Below are 20,683 nucleotides of genomic sequence, written 5' to 3'. Positions count from 1 at the left end.
TTGGCGCCAAATATTTAAATTTCTTAGCCCCCAATAGACACGCTCTCTTATCTTGTTATTCTCACAAAAATAAGCAAGAATCTCTTAGCTTTAAAGTGGTTGCTTTAAGTCAAAAATTAAACTAATTTTAATGTATTTTTGACAAATTGTAAGATTACATATATACTGTTGAGATTCTATTCTCATTTCCAAAAAAATTTGCGTATTATTGAAATAAAATTAAATGGTCATTTTGATTGAAAACAAGAATTGTTTATTCAAGAAGTGAAAATAAAAATAGCGATTTTTTGAATTTTCGCTGCTCTTGAAAATAGCCAAATTGGCAACACTGAAGAGAGGAAAAGAGAGCGGAGCGGTGTGACCGCAACAGCGCTCACGAAAAATACCGCGGAGAGCGTTCAGCATTATCGGCGCCTCCACAACTGGCCACATCGAGCCATATATAAACAATTTTTTTTCGAACGCAGACGAAATCGCGGATAAAAATATAACTTTTTTTGGGAATTGTTCAGTAATTCGACGCCGAGGGCAGAACTTCGTCGGTTTCTTCGCTAAATTCCGAATATTTATTTAAACTTTTAGTTTATTTTGCCGGTGAAAAGCAAAGAAAAGATTTACTTCTTTTTTTCGCCGCCTTTTTCGTTGTTTTTGTTGTTTTTGCGGCGCGTCGCTTGACGTTTCTCGTGTGTGTGCGTGCGTGTCGGTGTAAGTACGTGCATAAGTGTGCGTGTGTCAGTTTGATTTGAATAAATTATTAGCAAAAAGCTGAAAAATAAAAGAAAACGCCAGGAAAAACGCAAATAAAGGCAATAAAAATATAATATATTAAATAATCAACAAGTGTAAGTGCAAACTAAAAGAAAAAAAGGCAAAAGCAAAGTAAACAAAAGCAAAAAAGTAAAAGCAGTAAAGAAAATTGTTTTAACATTTTAAGATCCCAATATTGAATACAAATGGGTATTAAAAATCGAAGATCGAGACAAAGTGCAAAAGGCAACAAAAACTACGAAAGCGCCCAAAAGGAAAATCCGGTTTTACAACTTCTCTCTTCACACACCAAACACACACATACACCACCAAACAATCGAATTCTCTCTGAGAAACTTAAACTAAAATTCCTTTGGTTATTTTAATGGATTTTCTATAGGAATTTCACCACTCAACAACGTGCAGCTAAAAAAACAAAGCTAGGAAAATAAATATTGTGAATGAAAAATCAGCTGCGACAGGTGTTACAAAACAAAAAACACAGAAAGTCGGAAGAAAAAATATTTTTATATCAATTTGATCACAGTGAATGCGCTCTATAAGGAAAAAATGTATCTGGAGATTGAGATAAAAATGGTTTCTGTACCGAAAATAAGTGAAAAGTATAGGAAGTGTTATTTTATCCAATTGCTGAAGTTTTCATATTACTTAAAATAAGAATGTGAATAAAACTGATTTCCTAATCAATTCATAATATTTTCTATAAATAAACCCTAAAAAATTCAGATCATTTCAAATGTTATATTGGACTTTATAATATGATTTCAAATATTATTAAAATATTTTAGTTATTCATTTCCTCACTGTATCTCTTATAATTTGAAAACCATCCAGAAATGCCTCGTAAAAAAGTGAAATCAATAACACAAAAGAATGTAAAAAAACCGTGAGAGAGGGGCCATAAAAATAGCATAAACAGAAAATAACAATAAACCAGGCAAAAAATAAACAGTTACCCCGTCTCACTCTCTCTTTCCGTCTTTTAAACATTTGGGTAAACAAAAAAGAGGCTTTGGCTTTACAATAATTTCTGGCAGCTGCTTTTTGTTTATATGCATAAATATGTTAAATATGCATAAATAAATTAATTTTCCCCAGCACACGCTTGTTCGCTAAATGGAATTTACACATGAAAAATGGTAAAAATGTGGAAATAATATAGCGCTATCGTGTGTTATCTTATCCGTAACACGATTTTAATGATGGTGCAATTGAAAAAATAGCAGAGAAATGTGCTACAATTGCTTCCTTATCACAAAAAATGGTATTACCTGTCCGGAAAGAGATAGTAGTAGATGTGAAGAAAGAGACGGGTAGATGATGGGGTAGGAAATTACATATTTCATTATTTCCTTGGGTGATTTTTCCAACCAAATATTTTCATCTACTTACAATGTTGTCTAGACAGATTCCTTTGCTTTTCTTCTTGTTTTTTTCCCCATTTTCCCACCCATTTTGTATATCTATAGGAAAAGTCTAGTAGTGGTGTGTATACTGCGGGAGATTTTGGCACCCTCTCCTAGGCTTTTCCAGCTTCTTCTTCTGCCTCCTTTACTACTTTTTGTTGTGCTCCAGACTTCAGTTTACTCCACTTTACTGCGACTTTCGACCCTTCCCCACCCACACATATATAAAATACCACCCCCCTTTTTGTGGAACACCCCCTTTGCAGCATCCAGCAACCCCCAAAAAACGCATTCTCTTGCTCCCTTTTATTGCCTTTCCTTGTTTTGGAAACAGTGGGACTTCCTTAATTGAAAGTTAATGTGTCAAATAAAAAAGAAGTTTAGAAAAAACTATTTTTAGTCGGTTTCTTAAAACTAATAAGCAATTGAAACAGAATTGTAATGTTCAATTTGGAATAGTATTTTTGTTTTCTTTTAAGTTTGTTGTTAAATATTCTATGGTATGAATTATCAGATGTTCATCAGCTGTTTCATGAAAACTATGCAGTGTGACCATGCACACTAAGTAAAAACTCAAATTATGATATTTTTAGAATTTACAAGGTACTGAAAATTCCTTTTGATAGGATGGTCACTGTAGTGGCTCTACATTTTTTGTTCGGCTTTGTGGGCGCCGTTTGCGCGCAAATTTAAATTTATGCGAACGCACTAACTGCCGGCAACGGCAACTTCTCCCCCTCTCTCTTTCTCGCTCTATATACCCATCTCTTTTCCATCTCCGGGGAGTAGAAGTTTTGCCCCAAAACAACAAAAACAACTGAGGATGTCGACTCTTGCCCACCGTTTTGTTTTTGTCCATTGGTTTTTGCTGTCTGCCGGTGTTTTGCTTTTGTTGTTGCCTTTTGTCGTTGCAACGACAGAATGAGATGGAGATGGGCTAAGGAGCGAAAGAGCGAGGGGGTACAGAAAGAGATAGAGAATTCCCAGAGAATTGTGAATTGTGTTCCATTAGCAGCAACCCCGAACACTTGTACTTATGGATTGTACAGCGTGGGCACAGTGGGAATTAATTTAGCTGAAGTTATTACTTTAAGATATTTTTAAAGAAATAATGGAAATAAAATGTCTTATAATGTTGAATATTAAATTATATTTTTTAAGCTAACACAATTTTAAACACATTTAATAAATTCCTCTAAAAACTGGTCACACTGCGCCTAAAATCAGCTGATCTACTTCAATATAAGAATGTAAAACAAGGAATACTTAATTGATAAACATTTCAAAGTCATTTTCCATATCCAGGGAAATTCCAGTAAAGTCAGGTTATTGTATACCAAATGGTTAATCCATCCCTAATTGCCCACTGTGCAGCCCACTGTGCGGCAGCTGGTCAAAAGAGTTGATTGTTGTTGGTTTTGCCATTGCTGCTGTTTCGGTTTTTGTTGTCTTTTCTGTTTGTTGCTGCCTCCGTTTTTCCTCCATCTCAGCCTCTTTCCCTCCCCTTCTTTCCTATAATTTTCCTTATGGAGTTTGGCAAATTTGTTGTATAAAAGAGTCGCGTGTGCTGGGAGTTGTTATTATTTTACTTTTGTTATTTACTTTGCCGCTTTTACATAAACAATATTTTGGGTCGGAAAAAAAAGTTCTACACCCATCGTTTTTATCTGTTTTTTTCTGGATGTTTTTTTTTGCCTGCTCTTAATTGGATTTGATTGCTTTTGGCTGGCGGCGCCTCTCAAACGAAAAATCCATGAATCTCAGAGGTTTTTTTTCTTTTTGCTGCTGTTGCTGCCGCAAATCGCATTAGTTTTTGTTACTATCTTGTTCCCAACGCTTTCCTTTCTTGTCTCACATTTATTTCGATTTTTTTGCAGTCCATTGTTTGGATTTTACAGGCGAAATTCCCTAAACCGGATATTCCCATCACTTGAACTACATTTAGTACTAGAAACTGTTGTACAATTTGTTTTTCTTTAATGAATAAATTACTTTCCAGGCATTTTCTTCAAACTTAAAAGAAAACTAGGTCTGCAAACAATTTTTTTTTGGGATCTGATTTAATTTTCATTTTAAACACAATAAAATAAAATTGAATCGGCTTTTAAATATTTTTAAGATTCTATAAATAAAGTTTTTGTTTATGGGTCCTTAAAGTTTTATTTCATAGACGTTGGACTGTATTTAATTTACTTTTTTTTGCAAAGCCGCAGTTGCCCCAAAAAATAAAAGTCGGGCCTCCCTCTCAGTCTGTCTCTCTCTTTCTCCCTTTCTAACGCCCACTGCTGCCGTCTCTTTCCCATGAGAATAAAATCGCTAAACTACTGAACTGTAAATGAGGTTCAATGAACTTGCCACAAGGCGAGTGGAAAAGAGACGGAGACTGTGTGCGAGCGAGAGGGGGATAGGCCACTCTTTGTTGAAGCTTTTTTGCCTCATATATATTTTTTTTAATATGCGCCTGCTGACGTTGCAAGTTGCTCGCGTCGTTCCACATGTGCAATGTGCAATATGCAATATGTTGCACCCTACCACCCCACCATCCCCTTGAGCTCCTTTATTCCCCCGCCCCTGCACTCGACGCATTTGCTAATTTAATCGCCTCTCTTTCTTTTGGCGCCGTCTCTTTTGCACCCTGTTTCAATGGACGTTCATTAAAACAAATGTTGTCGACATAAAAAAAAAGTTTCGTGTAGTAATTTGTTACTGCGGCGGTAAAATAAATACACTTCACAATGTTTATTTATTTTTTTTGTATATTCTATAATTACTATAAAAGAGGGCTATTTTAAAAGGGAAGTTTAAACTGCAATAAGAACGGTTTTAGATAAATTTGTATAAATTATACCGAAAATTTTTTTTTTTTTCGGTTAATAAATATGATTAATTTTAAGTGTTATTTTTTTAATTATTTATTTTACAAAAAACATAATATTTTAAAAAATATTTATAAAATTTGTTTAGTTTAGGATAACTAGAATTTTGTTTTGTGTAATTTTGTCCATCGCCTTTAGCAACAAATGTTCCACATTCATATCCCCTCTCCCCCTTTTCCCTACCACTTCCTGAGCACTCTTCAATTCTCGCCTGGCCGCCTTTTTAATGTGAGTCGCGCGCCAAATCCACAAAACTGAATAAAAAAAACAAAAAAAAAAAGTTAACTAACTGCCGACTCAAAACAGAATCGAAGCTAACGAGCCAAAAGTCAGTGCACTGGAACAAGCAACTCAAACAACAACCACAAAACATCGGACAGCAGACCACAAAAGCCTAGTTACTGTTACTCTTAGCCAAGATTTCGCCCAGCGCTGTTCTGATTACCAATTCTCTAGTTTTTTTTTATCGACTTTGTGGGCCAGCAAACCAAGCAAGAAATTAAAAAAAAATATAGAAAAACTTTTATAATGGGCGGTCATAAAAAAGTGGGCTTAAAAGGGTCTTGTGCTAAATATAAAATATTTTTAGGGAAACTTTGGTGAAGGGGGTACTACTAATATTTTTCAACTAAAATATTTAAAAGATATTATATCTTTAAAATTCAAATTTAATTTATTCTAGGACTTGAATTTTGATTTAAAGCTTTTCTTAGAATTTCCTTTAATAATTTAAAAGGAATGTGACACTCAAAGATCAAGAAAAAGCGAAAACAAGTTCAACAAAAAGCAGAACGAGTCGAATTAAGGGAAAGAACGCACATTGAATTTTAATTCGCCGCAGTTATAATCTTCTTCTCTGGTCTGCCTTTTCGTGTTCGTATTCCTCTGGAATCCCTTTATATCTTCAGGTTCCAGCTGTCGTGCAAGGTTTATTATTTTTTCTTCGATTTCGTCGACGGTTCCCTTTTTGTGTATCCTGTCATCATCATCATCTTGCCGTAATTCCGCTTACCTGTGCACTTTGCGTGTCTCCTGTTTCTCCCTTTTTCCTCTGCTATATCTTTTGTCTGAACGAAGTTCTCTACCTGCGTTTCAATATATGCATTCTAATAAGATTTTCTCCAACTTGAGCTGACTCAACTCGTTGCCCTTTGACCTTCCCATGAGTTTTCGAATGGAAAAAGGGGGGAAAAACGGAAGGCGAGATTTTAAATTCTGCGGGTAAACTTTTTGGCTTTCCATTCGAGTTTGAGTTTCAGTTTGTTGTCTGAGCTGCAAAAAGGATTTGCTTTACCATGGGGATTCAAATGCATTTTCGCACTTTGTTCTGCGGCGTATGTAGTTTTGGTTCTTTTTCGATGGATTCCCTAAATAGGATTTATTTTGTAACTTTTTCGCAATGCTTCTTGTTATTTTCTTGGGGTAAATAACGCCCTTATTAACAGAGTCAAATTTATAAGGAGAATTTCTCTATTCAACTAATGTTAGTAAATGTAATCTTCGGGTTTTTATTTATTTTATTTGGAATTAAAAATTATCTAAATAGTTTAAAAATCAGGGACAAATTCTGAAAGCATTAAAAATTCTCTTTTAGATTAAATGAAATATTTATTTGTTACATTTCGGATTATTTCAACCATTTAACTCCTTTCGCTTATCCTTAAAAATTAAAAGAATATTATTTAAAATTCACTTTAATATTCTCCAGTTTTTTTCATACGAAGCTGGCTAAAAACCTAAGGTTTTCAAGTGAAATGTTAAATATTATTTTGGTTTCTCTGGAATAATAAAATTAAATATATGAACCTTTTATCAATTTTAAATTAAATTAAATACCTTTTGCTACATTTTGGATTATTGCAACCATTTAACCCCTTTCGCTTATCTTAAAGAGCTGGAAATTGGCTCGGAAAGTAGCTTCACCCCTCCCCCCGTGTGTTTAACCCCTTTTCCTTAACCCTCTTGGCTTGGTTACACTCGATTTCCCCATGGACACTTCAATTTGGAGAGCTCTCCCCCCGACTCCCTCGTCCTTGGCCGTTTCCTTTGTTGCCTTTGGCCATCCTCCAGAAATCCTTTGGAGCCCTTTTCCCATTTCTGCTCGCTTTTGGCTTCTTTTGTTTCAGTTCAAGTGCTGCTGATGCAGTGGTGCAGTGCACATGATGATGCTCCATTTCCTTGGATGGATTTCCATCTTCCATCTACACTCCATCAGTGTGTGTTACTCACTCTATTTTCTCCTCCGGCTTTTCCCCTTTTTCCCCATCTTTTTGGCATGGAAAATGAAAATCTTCACCAGCTGTCGGCAATTGCAGCGTTTTTGATGATGACAACGACAAGTGATTGGTTTCTGTGTGTTTTTACTGTGGCTTTTGTGGCCATTGCGGCAAATGCTAGCTGCATTTTCAGTTAATTTTCTTGAAGAGAAGGAAAAACCATGTTGGAAATATTGTTGTTGATTGTGCTATTTTATCACTGACCAAAATGGTGGTAAAGTGATCAAGAAAATGGAGTAGTAAATATGATAGTTGATAAAAGAGTTTAAATAGGAAAATAAAATATCTTCAAAATTCTATTAAATTTAGACTTTTATTAAAATGATCTGAATATGATAAGGGATTCATGAAAAATAAAAATAAATTCTGGTTTTTGTTGCCTGCTGCTATGCAAAAATATTATTTTGATATTTTAATATAATAATAACTATAATCTGATAAGATCAAGTGTCAAGATGTGAACTAAACTGCGATTTATACTGCCTATTGCTAATTAAAAAATACTACATAAATATCTAGAATATCTGCCGCTAAAAATGACGTGACAAGTGTCTAGTTAAACTGTGGTTTTTGTTGCCTGCTTGCCCCAGAACATAAAACGCACGGGCAACATGCAACATGCCCGTCCGCCAACGACAACCAACCAACCACATTTTAATTGCAGCAATTAAGGCGCCCGAAACAAAAGTGAAACCCTTGAAAAAGTGACACAAGAAAAGTGAAGTGAGGGTGAAAATCCAGGAAAAGCCACGCACAGCGTCGTGTTAACCGCCAATTAGCCGAACAACCAACGAACAACGAGAACCAAAGTCACGTGACAATGAAGGAGTAAAAAGTCTTTTAGCACTCCGACAATCATGTCGCTGCGAAGCAACAAGTTGCAGAGCCAACAGTCGACGGCCAGCAGCAACAGCAACGGCAGCAACAGCAGCAACGGCAGCAGCAGCAACACCAACGCACTGCAGCAGCAACATCCGCCGATGGCGTACCAGCAACAGCAGCAACAATTGCTGCAACAGTTGCAGCAGCAACACAAATTCCAGGCGCAGCAAAGGCAAAGCAATACCAGTCGAAATAATCTGGCCACTTTGGTGGCGGCCATCAATGGTCACGATGGTCAGCAGCAGCAGAATTCTCCTGGTGGAAACAGTGGCTACCAATTGTCACCGGCCGCCGCTTCTAGGGTGGCCCATGCACCACCTCATTCGCCCTTGGGTCCACCCTCGTACTCCGCTGCCACTGCTCAGTCCGCTTTCAGTTACTACGGGCAGCATCAGCAACATCAGTTGCAATTAAATCACAATTACCAGCAGCAGCAGCAGCAACAATTACAGTTGCAACAGCAGCAACTTCCACCGCCCGATCTCACCGATGGCATCGATCATCCCTCCGCCCAGGCTGCCACGCCCCCGGATTCGCCAAACGCCCTTCAGTCAACTGGCCACCCATCGGAATTGGAACAACAACTGTGTGTGGTGGCCAAAATGCAGAAATCGGTGACTATAACTGTCACGCCGCAACGCAGCAATTCGATGGACTACCTCAACTTCGAGGAGAAGCGACAACTGATTGCCTCGTCGCTATCTTTGTCGGATATTCTGCACAGCAGCAACGCCCAGCAGCAACAGCAGGCTGTCAAGGATGGATTGGCCCTCAATGGTGGGCAGTGCGGTAAGTGGCGGATCAATGGTTTCAGGGGTTAGCCAGTGAAAATTCAAATAAACTTCAAATAAAATCATTTCATTAATAATAAATTAAATGAAATAAATTTTAAATAGAATAATAAACGATTAAAATTTAGTCAGAGCAAGTTAGAAAATTTCTATTTAAAAATCAGTAGTGATTTTGGTTGCTTAGTTTAAAAAACTTCCAAAATCTACCCACGACCAAAGAATTTGTAGAATAACTTCATATTATTTCTGAAACATATTTTTAAAACTCTCATACTTTGTAAACTTAAGTGATGTGTTCTTTAAATCTTTAGGTGGTTATTAAAAATTACAGAAATATTTATAACAACTTTTTCTAAGAAAAAACTAAAAATTTACATATTATTATAATAGGTACAAGTTTTAATGGTAAACCATTTGTGTGAACATGTAAATAATATTTACGAAATATATGAATTTAATCTACGCAAATCCTAAACTAAATACTCAATTTCCCCATTTCTGGAAATTATATTTAAAGTATTTATGATTTTTTAAATATAATTCTTAAAAAATGTGTATCTTCTTTGCCTTTAAATGTTGTGCAATTTTAAAGTTGAACGACATTCCATTAGAGAGCTACACCCTTCTGAGAACCGCACCCTCGAAATTCCCCTTTTCCCTCTCTATATGTAACACCTGATATGTGTGCGCAATCCCTCCACAAAAGAAGAATTAAAGCTGTACCCTCTGCCATATCTCTCCCCTTGCGTTCGGCATATTGTTTCGCTTTAGGCATCAGATAAAAGCGTTGACAAACCCAATCCCCGGCTCCCCTACCCCCACCATACGCAGCCCTTCCCCGTTTTCCACCAACCGCCCACAATCGCAGAGTCAAGTGCAGTGAACCATTTTGGGGCCCGTCGTCGTCGTCCGCGTTGTCGGGCAAACAGAAATGGAAAATGGGGAAAAAAAACGAAAAACGATGGAAAAAAATCACATTTCCGTTCTGCATTGAAGTGTAAAAAACAAATTTTGAAAAGAAAAAAAAGGAGGGGAGTTTAACTGGATTGTTGTTAAAGTTTTGAAAAACTGTTGCAAACTAAAAGTTTTTAAACAGATGTTGAATAAAAGGGAAATTCTTTTTATAAACTGAATAAAGGATTTTCTGAAAATGTTGTATTTATTATAACAATCAGATAGGATTTTTCAACAGAATTCCTTAATGAACAGATTAAAATTTATTTCTGTAAATTTTACATTTATATAATATTTCCCAAAACAATCAGATAAAATAGATATTTTTTAAAAATTTTGTTTGCATATCTTTTTTATTTCCCCTAACAAAACAGTTTAAATGAATATTTATTTAAATTACCTTATCAAAGGGGGACAGTTTGATTTATGATTATTTTTATTTATTGTGCGTATTTTTATTAGTCCCCTTTTATTTGCCACATTTTATTACTATTTTTTTAATGGCGTTCAACAAGTCATCGTCGCCTCGCCATAATTTCTGCTCCATATCCGATTACCGTGACATGTCAATACAAATCACCGTGGACATCAATTGCCAACTTAACCCACTTACCCACTCACCGCAGCTCACAGTTTAGTTTTCCTTTATTTCTCTATTTCTCTATAATATATTTCGAGTTGAGTGACTCATAATCGGGCATCATCAATCAAAGCAAACTTAATTCAAGCCGAGAGAGAAATGCCATAGAAAGCAATAAAAAAGAGTGAGCTCTTTGTCTATTTTTAGCAAAATTAGCTAAGTTTCGGGGGAGCTCTTCTCACATTATTGGCATTTAGAGATGCAATTAAAAGGCTTTGCATTTGCCTTTGCCTTTGTCTCCGTTTCTCAGTTTCTTCTCGAGATTTCAAGTTCAAGTGGAGAATTGAAATGGGTTTTTAATGCGTCGTCTCTGCCTTTGAGGAGGGCACGTGTCTGGAAAAATAAAATAAAACCAGATAGGAGATGTGGAGTGTGGGCCAATTCAGTGTGTCAAACCAGAGTCGATGATTCACTTTAGTTATGTGAGGAGGTTGTACGTAAAAACAGGTGTTCGTCAGACTGACTGACGGTGCACAGCAAAAAATTAAAATACAAATTTAAAATTGACAGGCTTCGATTTTTGAAGAGAATTTTCAGACTCATTTTGTGATTTTGATCTTGATTGATGTGATATAAATATGACAATTTAATATGGAATGTCAATTAAATGAACTTTAACTATTATATAAATTTCTAAACTAATAAAAAAAACCTTTTAAATAAATTAACACCTTTACATTAACATCATATATTTATAATGAAATTTTTATTATAATACAGCTCTCATTTGCATGAAGTTTGACTAGTAATAAATACATCTAAAACACAAAACAAAATAATAATGAATGGATATTTATTGCTACTTTGTGGTTAACCGCAAAGGGGTATCGAATTGTTTTCTCTGCATGTGTCGAAGTCAACGTCTTTGTTTCTATTTGTTTCTTTTTTGTTATTGTTGTTTGACTGCTTTTGGCTTAGCCGCATTCCTTGAATATTTTTGCAATTATTTTATATAAAATCGCTGTCGATTAAATCGGACTATTTGTTACTTGTTACTTTCATTGCTGGCAATGCTATGTGTTAAATTGTCAAACATTTATATAACCGACAGCTTATTTGGTCTGGTCATCAACTGATCTGTGAATTAAAAGTTTCCTCCCCACACACAAAATGACTTGTGTATTCTTTCCCATGACTATTTGCTAAAATTGTAAAATCAATAAAAAAAAAACGTTGGCAATTTACGATGTTCAATTACTGGAATCGCAAAAAAAAAAAAAGGCAAACAACAAATTGCCTTCAATAAAGCATAAATCGAACTAACTGCCGAACGATCCCCTTGCACTTTTGGCCACCTGAAACCGTTTTTCAATTTCGTCTCAATTCATCAAAACGTTCATTTCATTTCCCCTGGCGTGAAACGACTTCTTCTGGAAAATTTCTGTTTCCCCCCTTTTTTAATACATTTTTTTCTGTTCTGCCCAGCTGTGCAAATCAATAAGCTGTTGTTCTAGTAGGTGTTGCTATTTTTCTTTTTTTTCGTGTACGCCTATTCTATAATCAGGCCATAAACTCAATACAATGTCGACGCTTCACCTAAAATTTCATTGAAGTCGATTCAATTCTGGTTTTTTTTTCGATTTTTTCTATTTTCAATTTGCACGCCAATTTCGCTGTCAGATCTACAGTTACTGCCCATTAGCCGTAAAAAAAATACAGTAGCTATAAAAGTGGAGTGCTGAAATGAGGAGGGAAGTCGAGTTGTTTGGAGTCGGGAGACGCCGACAGACAGACAGCTAAAAAAGCAAACAAAGTAGTCAAAAACGGTAGCAGGAATAATAATAACAAAGTCAGACGAGCACATGTGCAAAGAACAAGCATTTTTAACCCAGTGGTTGAGGTTTTTAAAAGATATTTTAAAGAAAATTTAAATTTACTGTGCTTTGAAATATATTTGAAAATATAAGCTGAAGAATTGAAAGAAAAATTATAACCTAGCGTTAATATAAACCTATGGTTATAAAAAACCCTTGTTATTTAGGAACATTGTTAATTTAAAGTTAAAAATAACCTAGAGTTAGTGCTAACCTAGGGTTAATTCTGAGCTTGAAACTTGACACCTGAAGTGAGTTTAAAGTGGTGTAAAAAGAAGAACTCTCAAGCTTTTGTCAGTTCATCATTTTAAAAGGGAGGTGTGTCCTCTGTTCCGCTATTTATACTTCACAAAAGCCAGGTAAACAATGGACCTGCTGGAATCTGCGTATCCTGCGTATCTTTCACTTTTTCGGCCTCCCAATTTTTGGCTTCCAAAATTAGTTTTTATTGTTCTCACGTTCACCTTTTTCATCCGATGACGCTTCGATTGACAGGCATTGGGCCACAAATTTGGTCATGGTGTGCTGTTGTCTCTTTTATTTATTTTCTTTATGAATTTATGAGTCCCCCAATCGAACGGCATTAATCAATATTTGTTGGCGTCAAAATGTTTGCCTGATTAAAATTCTTCTATTTTTGGCCTGTCTGCGCAGCCAGAAGGGAAGTGGGCGTAAATTATACAATCTCGAATCTAAAAATTCTTACGTAAGCCTCTCTTTGCGTGTTTACAATTATTTTTTTGCCGTCTTGTGGAGGTGGTTTCAATCGGAGGTGCTAATTGGTGTCGGCTAGAAATGATTACTGATGATTACTGTAGATGATTATCAACATCATCAGCAAAGTGAGAAATATTTTGCACCTTTAATTAGAATTTTTTTTTTTTGTCGTCTTTGGTTTCCAGGTGCGATAAAATATTCTTTTAACATTCTTAGTCATCCAGCCTGGTTTTTTTTTTGCAATAACTTGATTTTTGTTTTGGAAATTATGTGGCTTTTGCTTTGGCCAGATAAGAATTGTTTGCATAAAACGTGAGTTTACCCATGATTGATAAGTGTTTATTTGCTGGTCGATTGGGAAATTGAAAGATTGCTCAATGGGTTTTTTTTCGTGTTTTGTCGGTGGCTAAGAATATAATAAAATTGTGTGCCGACATAAATAAAAAAACCCAAAACAATAAAAAGATTCAGCTTTTATTATTAAATCTTCTAACAACCTGACACTATCTTAAAACCACCCTATTTATTTCGGAACCAAAGTTCAAGTTAAGCCCCCAGCTATAACTTCATTTAACAAGTTTTGAAAGCGTTTTAACACATTTACCTGACAGCTTCTCGAACAAAAAGCTTCGACAATAAAGTTAGAAACCCGGCAACAAATCGAAGCCATGACCCATTGATGATCTGAAGAATATGATTAATGGGCTAACGTCTGTAATGACCCTCACTAACTTGGCCCAGGGTATTCCGAATACTATGAGTACCATGGCTATGGCTTTATATATATTTGTCCCATAGTGCCGTCGAACAATGATCGATCGAAACGGATGGACCGCACCCAGACCAAATAAAGCATAAAGCCAAACACAACGGCCATTAATCAGAAAAATGTTTATGTTAATCGGTCAATCGACAGAGTTCAACAAAAAAAGTTCTGCAGTCAAAAGAACCCAACTTCATTCAACAAAGATTGCAATTTACTTGTTGTTAATGGCTGAATATATGTGTGAATGTATGGGGCAACGTAAAGTGCTTTTTATAAGTGATTAAAAATGTGTAAATTTGTATGGGATGCACTAAGGAAAAAAATGTATAAAAAATGTGTATTAACAAGGTAGAGAAAAACATAAAAAGACTTCAAAAATATCTATAAAATCTTTTAAGTATTATGCATTTTTTTAGAATTCATTATTAAAAAACAAAAAAGAAATCGTTTTGTGTTTTAAGAAAATTATATATCTGTGAGGTTTTTGAAAAACTTCTTGCATATCATTATTTGCACATAACTTTTTAATGAATGGTCCGATTCCAAAATATTCTTCTACATTTCGATAGGTATTAATTAACACAACCAAATGGCATTTACACTTTTACTATACGATTCTGATTTATTTAATTTTTTATATTTCAAGTACTGTTAAACAAACCAAATTGAACTACCAGTGTATTTATGTATTCAGATTTGTATCTGTCAGTTTTCATCTGGCTGCTGCGCTTAATTAATGAGTAAGAACTGCAAATGATGGCCAGACAGAGGAAGCTGCATTGCAGGTCAAGAGTTTTTGGAGCCCAGACCATTTTGAAAATTAATATCAATTCATGCCGTCTCTGTTCATATTTACCCACCGTCTAGCTGCCTATCTCTTTCTGGCTGGACAAATCTCTTGGCTTGAGTTAAGTGTACAGTCTGTGCAAAATGTGTCAAAGTTTGTTGCTCATTTCCGTTGACTGTCATCATCGTCAACGTCGTTATTATCATCCTGAGCAGCAGACATCCGACCAGACATTGTCCAGGTGTCAGATTCTGTTTGAGTTGCCTGAATTTTCCTCTCCGTACTTTCCCAGCATTTTCCCCAGATTTCCCTTATCTGTCTGGCTGTTGGCCAATTTGACAGTTGGAAAGTTTGCCACTCAAAAGAGAGGACAAAGTTTTTAGCAATGCGAAAAACTGTTTGCAGCAATTGCAGAAAATATCAATTAACTGTAGTTAAAGTTTGTCTTTCGTGTTTAAAATTTTGCATTCAGCCAGAGATTCATTCAACAGATATTGATATTTAGGATTCATTTAGTTGGCCCAAAGTTTTGCAGCCAATTGAAGATGAGTTGCACAAAATTTAATTGACTTTAATGCAAGTTTTAAACGAGGGAATAATTTAAGCTCGACTATTTAAAGTAATTTATTCAGATTGCTAACTTGTTATTTTGTCACACATGTCGTACAATTTGTATTGTAATTTCTTGAATACTTTTGAGGACTAAACTTCGTGACGCAAACCATAATTACTATTATTAATTATTATTAGAACCAGAATTCTTTAAAAAAAATGTTTTTTTTTAGATGATTTTTATTTTTATATAAAACATAGAAATATATTTTTAACATTTATATATTGAAATTATAGTTTCTCATAAAAGAAAGCCAATGGAATAGATTTATGAAGAATGATTTTCTATGCTCTTTATATTTTTTTAACCCATAAATATCTATTCCAGGTATGCAAAAATTCTCTCTTGTTAGACAACAAAAACAAAAAAACAGCAATTTAAATATAATGCAAAGTTGAATAACCCTGACATACATTTGTGCAAATTATTTTGCGAGCTGATTAAACAGCGAAAAATCGTTCAAGGATTTTTATTAAAATCGCTCTGTGTTCAAATTGAAGTTCCATTTTATTACGAATAGGCTAGGCCCACGAATGGAATTTATTTGGCCATTACACAAAATTTTATGCTAATACAGAAAAACAACTTTTATTTGTCTTGCCTGGGGGCTTTATTTACATTTTGAACTTTTGCTGGTAAGTTGTAAGTAAATATTTACCTTAAATCTGATTCGATTTGGCAGACAAAAGAGCATTGAACCTTGTTTAAATATAAATAAACGAACAACAGAATATAATTTGATAAGTTTTGATATGTGGAAATACGAAACTCTACCCTTGAGATTTTCCCCCCACATCAGCTTTTTCCGTTTTTCCGCCACACAAGTCAATTAAGCCGATGACGATGCTCATTTCTATTTATAAAGCCCTTTGGAAGATGTCAAATGTCAATGCAATTAGCCGCGTGCATTTTATAAATGTCCAACTGGGATATTATTAAAACTAAAAAAGAAAAAACAAAAAACAGAGAAGAAAAAGAAGAAAAGAAGCATTTAATATGCAATTTGTTATTGTTCATTCGTTCGATCGTCGCATGATTCATTGCCATTCCATTATTCATAAAGTCTCTTTCTCCGTTTAATTGGAACAATTGTTAGCCACACGAATTTCGACCAATTACGTGCTCTCTCACATTCGCATAGGGAGAAATATAGAGAAATGGAGAAATATGGAGAAGCAGAGAAGCCGGGAATCATTTCTGAAATTGGTTTCATAATTGACTTTGACACAGACGCCGGCAATTTGCCGGGGAAATAATGGCAATTGCGACTGCTATGGGATATACAATTAGTTGCAACCGAGGAATGTTCGGGTAGAACTTTGAATTTGATTGCCTGGGTGCAGGTGAATAAGAAATGCTTTCAAATATAGGTATTTATGGAGATATTCTATTGGAATTTAGTGACAATAAATCTTAAATACCCCGGTGACAGGTAAAAGATTTTTTTTAGATATTCAGAAATATATTTATTTTAATTAAATGCACATAAATTAATTTAATGATGATGACAAACTCACCTAAAAATAAACATTCTATAATGAAAATAAAATAATAATAAATTTTTCTACAGCCAATGATTAGTAAATCTTATGTTAAATTTCATGTCAATAAATCTCGAATGCTCCAGTGACAAGTGAAAAATGTTATTAGATATTCACAATCAAATAAATTAATTGATGATGAGAAGATCACCTTAAAACTAATATTCTTGTAAATAAGAAAAACAATAATAAACTTTTATTTACAATATTTCTTCGATTTTTTTTTATTTACAATTTTATTAAATCCCAAACTATGATATATTTTTAGCTTTTTAAAATCAAGTAACTCTATATAATATTCATAGACATAGACATGGACTGTCACTCGGCTCAATGTCAACCACTATCGATGGGCGATGTAAAGTGAATCGGATTTTGTCATTGGCGATGACTACGTTATGCTTCAATGCTTTGCTTCATTCACGAAAAGCACACAAAAATAAACAAATAGCCCCCCTCCGCTTCCCTGTTTTTCCCTTTTCTGCGCAACGTTGCGTATACGTAATGCGATTTTAAAATTTTGTGCATGTGCATTTGAGTAGTGCTGCTGTTTCGATGCCTTGCCCAACTACGTGCCACGAGGCGTGACCTATCCTCCCAATAAAACCCAAAAACCCAACCCCTTTCACTTGCCAATTCGACTGCACACGATTACATTTAATTTCAGGCTTCATATTGCAATCAAATCGACATTAGACCGCCGGCGTTCAATTCGTTTGTAATTGCCATTGCCTGGCTTCAATTAGCGCCGAATAACCTTCAAAAAATAATAATAATGCAAAATAAAATGCCATAAGAAATCGTTTTTATATTAGCATGAGGTGCAAATTAGAGAAAATTCCAATTTATTTTTCAGACAATTTGTTACACTTTTTCTTTTCTCAGCGAGTGTGTTTCACTTTTCGCCGAAAGGCTTCAACCTGACTGACATTTCGGCTATTTATTTATGCTTTTTCTCACTCTCGATGGCTTAATCCTAGAGATGAGCACGTGATTTGAATTAGGTATTAAAAATATGATAATAAAATTATAATTTTATTACTTTGTGAAAATATTTCTTGATATAACAAGTAATAAATTTATTGCGATTTGTTTAAGACATTTTTCTCACGCACCCACCTCTCAAATACATTACTCTTTTTCGTTGTAATTAACTTTTGGTTTGTTTTTGTGGGATTTCTGCTTTGACATGTTGTGTCAACCTCTCTGTCTTTTATTTTTCACTCAACTTTTGCTTTTGGCGTAATTTATTTGCCAGGCGACATACAAATATTTTGTTGCATGCGATAAGTCGTAGAAATAATTTATATATCTTTGACTTTGTTAGGTGCTCAAAATTCCCCGGCTTAAGTTTTTTTCTCAGCTGTTTTTTCTGTTTTTTTTTCTTGTGTTATTTTAACAAATTGTTGAGCACATCACGTTGCGCAAATAAATTCCCCCATGTCATTGTTAGCTGTCCGGTTTTGTTGTTATAGTTATATTCTTCGTGTTTGCGGTGTAGTTATCAGCGGCGATTTTTGTTTATTTATAAGCGAGTAGTGCGCTTTAAAGTGGAGCACGCCAATTGACATTTTACACAGAACGGCATTCAAATGTATATCTACTATAGATCGTGCATATAAGCAAAAGTCTTGTAAATAAGAGGTTTATTTTGTAAAGACGAAGCCCCGAAGTGTATGTACAAAAGAGGCGATGCGATTTAAATGAGTAAAATGTCGAAGAAAATTTACTCGCGACTTTCAAGGTATTCAAATGAAAAGTAAAAAATAAAATGCATAACGAAAAGAATTTCTTTTTTTCTTGTAAATGCCAATTCAAGCGGAAATCCATCCTCCTTAAACCCTTTTGCATAAATCCGGCTTGAACATTCATAATTCCTGTGTTCGTAATAATTTATCCGCGCATATCGAATGGATGTTTTCATACTTTTACTCCTTGACTTTCGGCTGCCAGTTTATGGCTTGTTTTTACCCAAGAGCCGTGTTTTTTCCCTTGCTTTTCCCCGCACCCCTTTTAGGTTCCTCCTCCCATCTTCCATCCCATGTAACATACCTACAACAATGAGAAGAAAACATTTTTCCAGCAAGAGTCAGCCATATTTCTTCGGGTTTTCTCTCTGCCTCTTTAGCTGTCTCGGTTTTGGCCTCAAGCGAATCTGGCGGGCGCCCCGAAAAATTCGAAACCAAATACAGTGGGAATTCTTAAAAAAAACACAAAAAAATGTACTCAAAAATTCAATTAATAAAATAAATAAACAAAAAAATTAATAACAAAATAAAATATACAAATAAGTGCATATTAAGATTTTGGTATTTCTTTATTTTGATAAACTTAAAATATTTTTCTGGGCTTAACATTAAAATAAAATAGTTAAATGAAATAGTAATATATTTATAAATAACAAAAAAATATGAAATAATTCTTCTATTTTTAATAAGTTACCTTAATTTATTTTTAAAGCTTAGGCTTGTGTTACTGTAACTCTAAAAAAATGCCGCTCAAGCGAGAATAGCAGCGAAAACAACAATAGCAACAACGAACGAACAATGACAACAACTTTCGCGAAACCCGTTTTCCACGCGTTCGCATAGCATTACTTTTTGGATTTTTGTTGTTTTTATTATTATTATTGTTTTTGTTGTTGTATTTGCCGCGCCCTTCACTAGCTTTTGTTGTAGTCGTTGTTGTTGTAGTCGCTGACGCTTTTTTAGAAGCCAAAATCTTGGAAGCTGCATTCATTCAAACGTCGACGAAGCTCCGAAAAACCGGTTTCTCGCCACAGAAAAATGAAATAAAAAAATATTATAATGACGACAACGTTGTTGTGCTTTTGCATACATGTACGCTACTTTATTTGCCTGATTTTGTATTTGGTTTTCCCTTTGGGCCATAAAAATAAAGGGGAACAGCCGCGGAAATTGGGGAAGACGACGACGCGTCCGAAATTGCCATTTCGCCTTAACAATTTCTGGTCTCGTGCTGAGATTCTGATGATGTGTAATTTGCTTGCCCCGACTGTGGGTATGCTGGTTTTATAGCCTTTTTGCTGTGGGAATCATATTAATTTGAAATTAATTAACGGCTGTGTGGGAAGATGCATGTGGCTATTTTTTGTTTCTCAGTCATATGAATAATTGAATTGAAAACAAATAACAAACAAAATGAAAAGCAGTTGAATAAATTTAGATGTTTGCATTGGATGTGAATTAAATTTTTAAAAGTTTCCTTAGTGAGAAGAATTAATAAAATAAATACTAAATAAATATCATAAATATAATTAAATGTAATGACGATTTTCATCAGAATTAAATACAATAAACATCAAACTAATAAAAAAGATCATGAACAAATCCATTAAATTTGTATACAAAGAACTGAGTGGTGTCTGCCAGAATTTCTTCATAAATAAATATGTTCACCCCGAAAATTTGTCACCCAATTTTCCGGGTATTTTCCGCAATTTCCCCCCTGCCTGCCACTCGACGATTTTCTTTTGTTGGCGCCAATCGAAATGAGTCAAAGATTTTCCTAGCTGTGTTATTCTTTGTGGGGCGTCTGCTGTTGGCAAAAGTAATTCCCTCAATGTGACACACATTTACTGAGATACACAAAGCGAAAACCAGAAGCAACTTAAAGATGCTGGATGCTTCTTTGCCCCATTCCCTCGCTTTTATTATGTAACTGGGAAATGGCAACTGCCTGCTGTTGACCAACAATTGACCACAATTGGAGCAGAGAAGCCCAGTTATGGTAAGAAGATCATGAAGCCAAATAGTTGTTAGCCCATTTGCAGTAGTTTTACAGTTGGTCCCCCTTATTTTTTGTATATTTTTTCTTACCTCAAAGTCCCTC

The 20,683-nt window shown here is 34.9% G+C and overlaps 1 protein-coding gene across 12 annotated transcripts in view; it reads left to right on the top strand.

Moving 5' to 3' along the window:
* The window catches only part of LOC108066035 (protein nutcracker), a 107,429-nt gene that overhangs the window by 23,995 nt on the left and 62,751 nt on the right, over nucleotides 1-20,683 (top strand). Inside the window, exons 1-2 of one of the 12 annotated variants that reach the window (XM_070215317.1) lie at nucleotides 451-842; nucleotides 7,991-8,997. The exons of 6 other annotated variants lie outside the window; for them this stretch is intronic. In XM_070215317.1, coding sequence (XP_070071418.1) covers nucleotides 8,184-8,997 — 814 coding nt within the window. In that variant the 5' untranslated portion in view covers nucleotides 451-842; nucleotides 7,991-8,183. Of the gene's footprint in view, nucleotides 1-450; nucleotides 843-7,990; nucleotides 8,998-20,683 lie in introns of those variants that run through there. 5 more of the 12 variants (XM_044394357.2, XM_070215319.1, XM_044394358.2 and 2 more) reach the window with 5 other exon arrangements.

This window comes from Drosophila takahashii, chromosome 3L (assembly GCF_030179915.1).
Source record: "Drosophila takahashii strain IR98-3 E-12201 chromosome 3L, DtakHiC1v2, whole genome shotgun sequence".
Lineage (NCBI taxonomy): Eukaryota > Metazoa > Arthropoda > Insecta > Diptera > Drosophilidae > Drosophila > Drosophila takahashii.
This window is presented reverse-complemented; position numbering and strand designations above follow the sequence as displayed.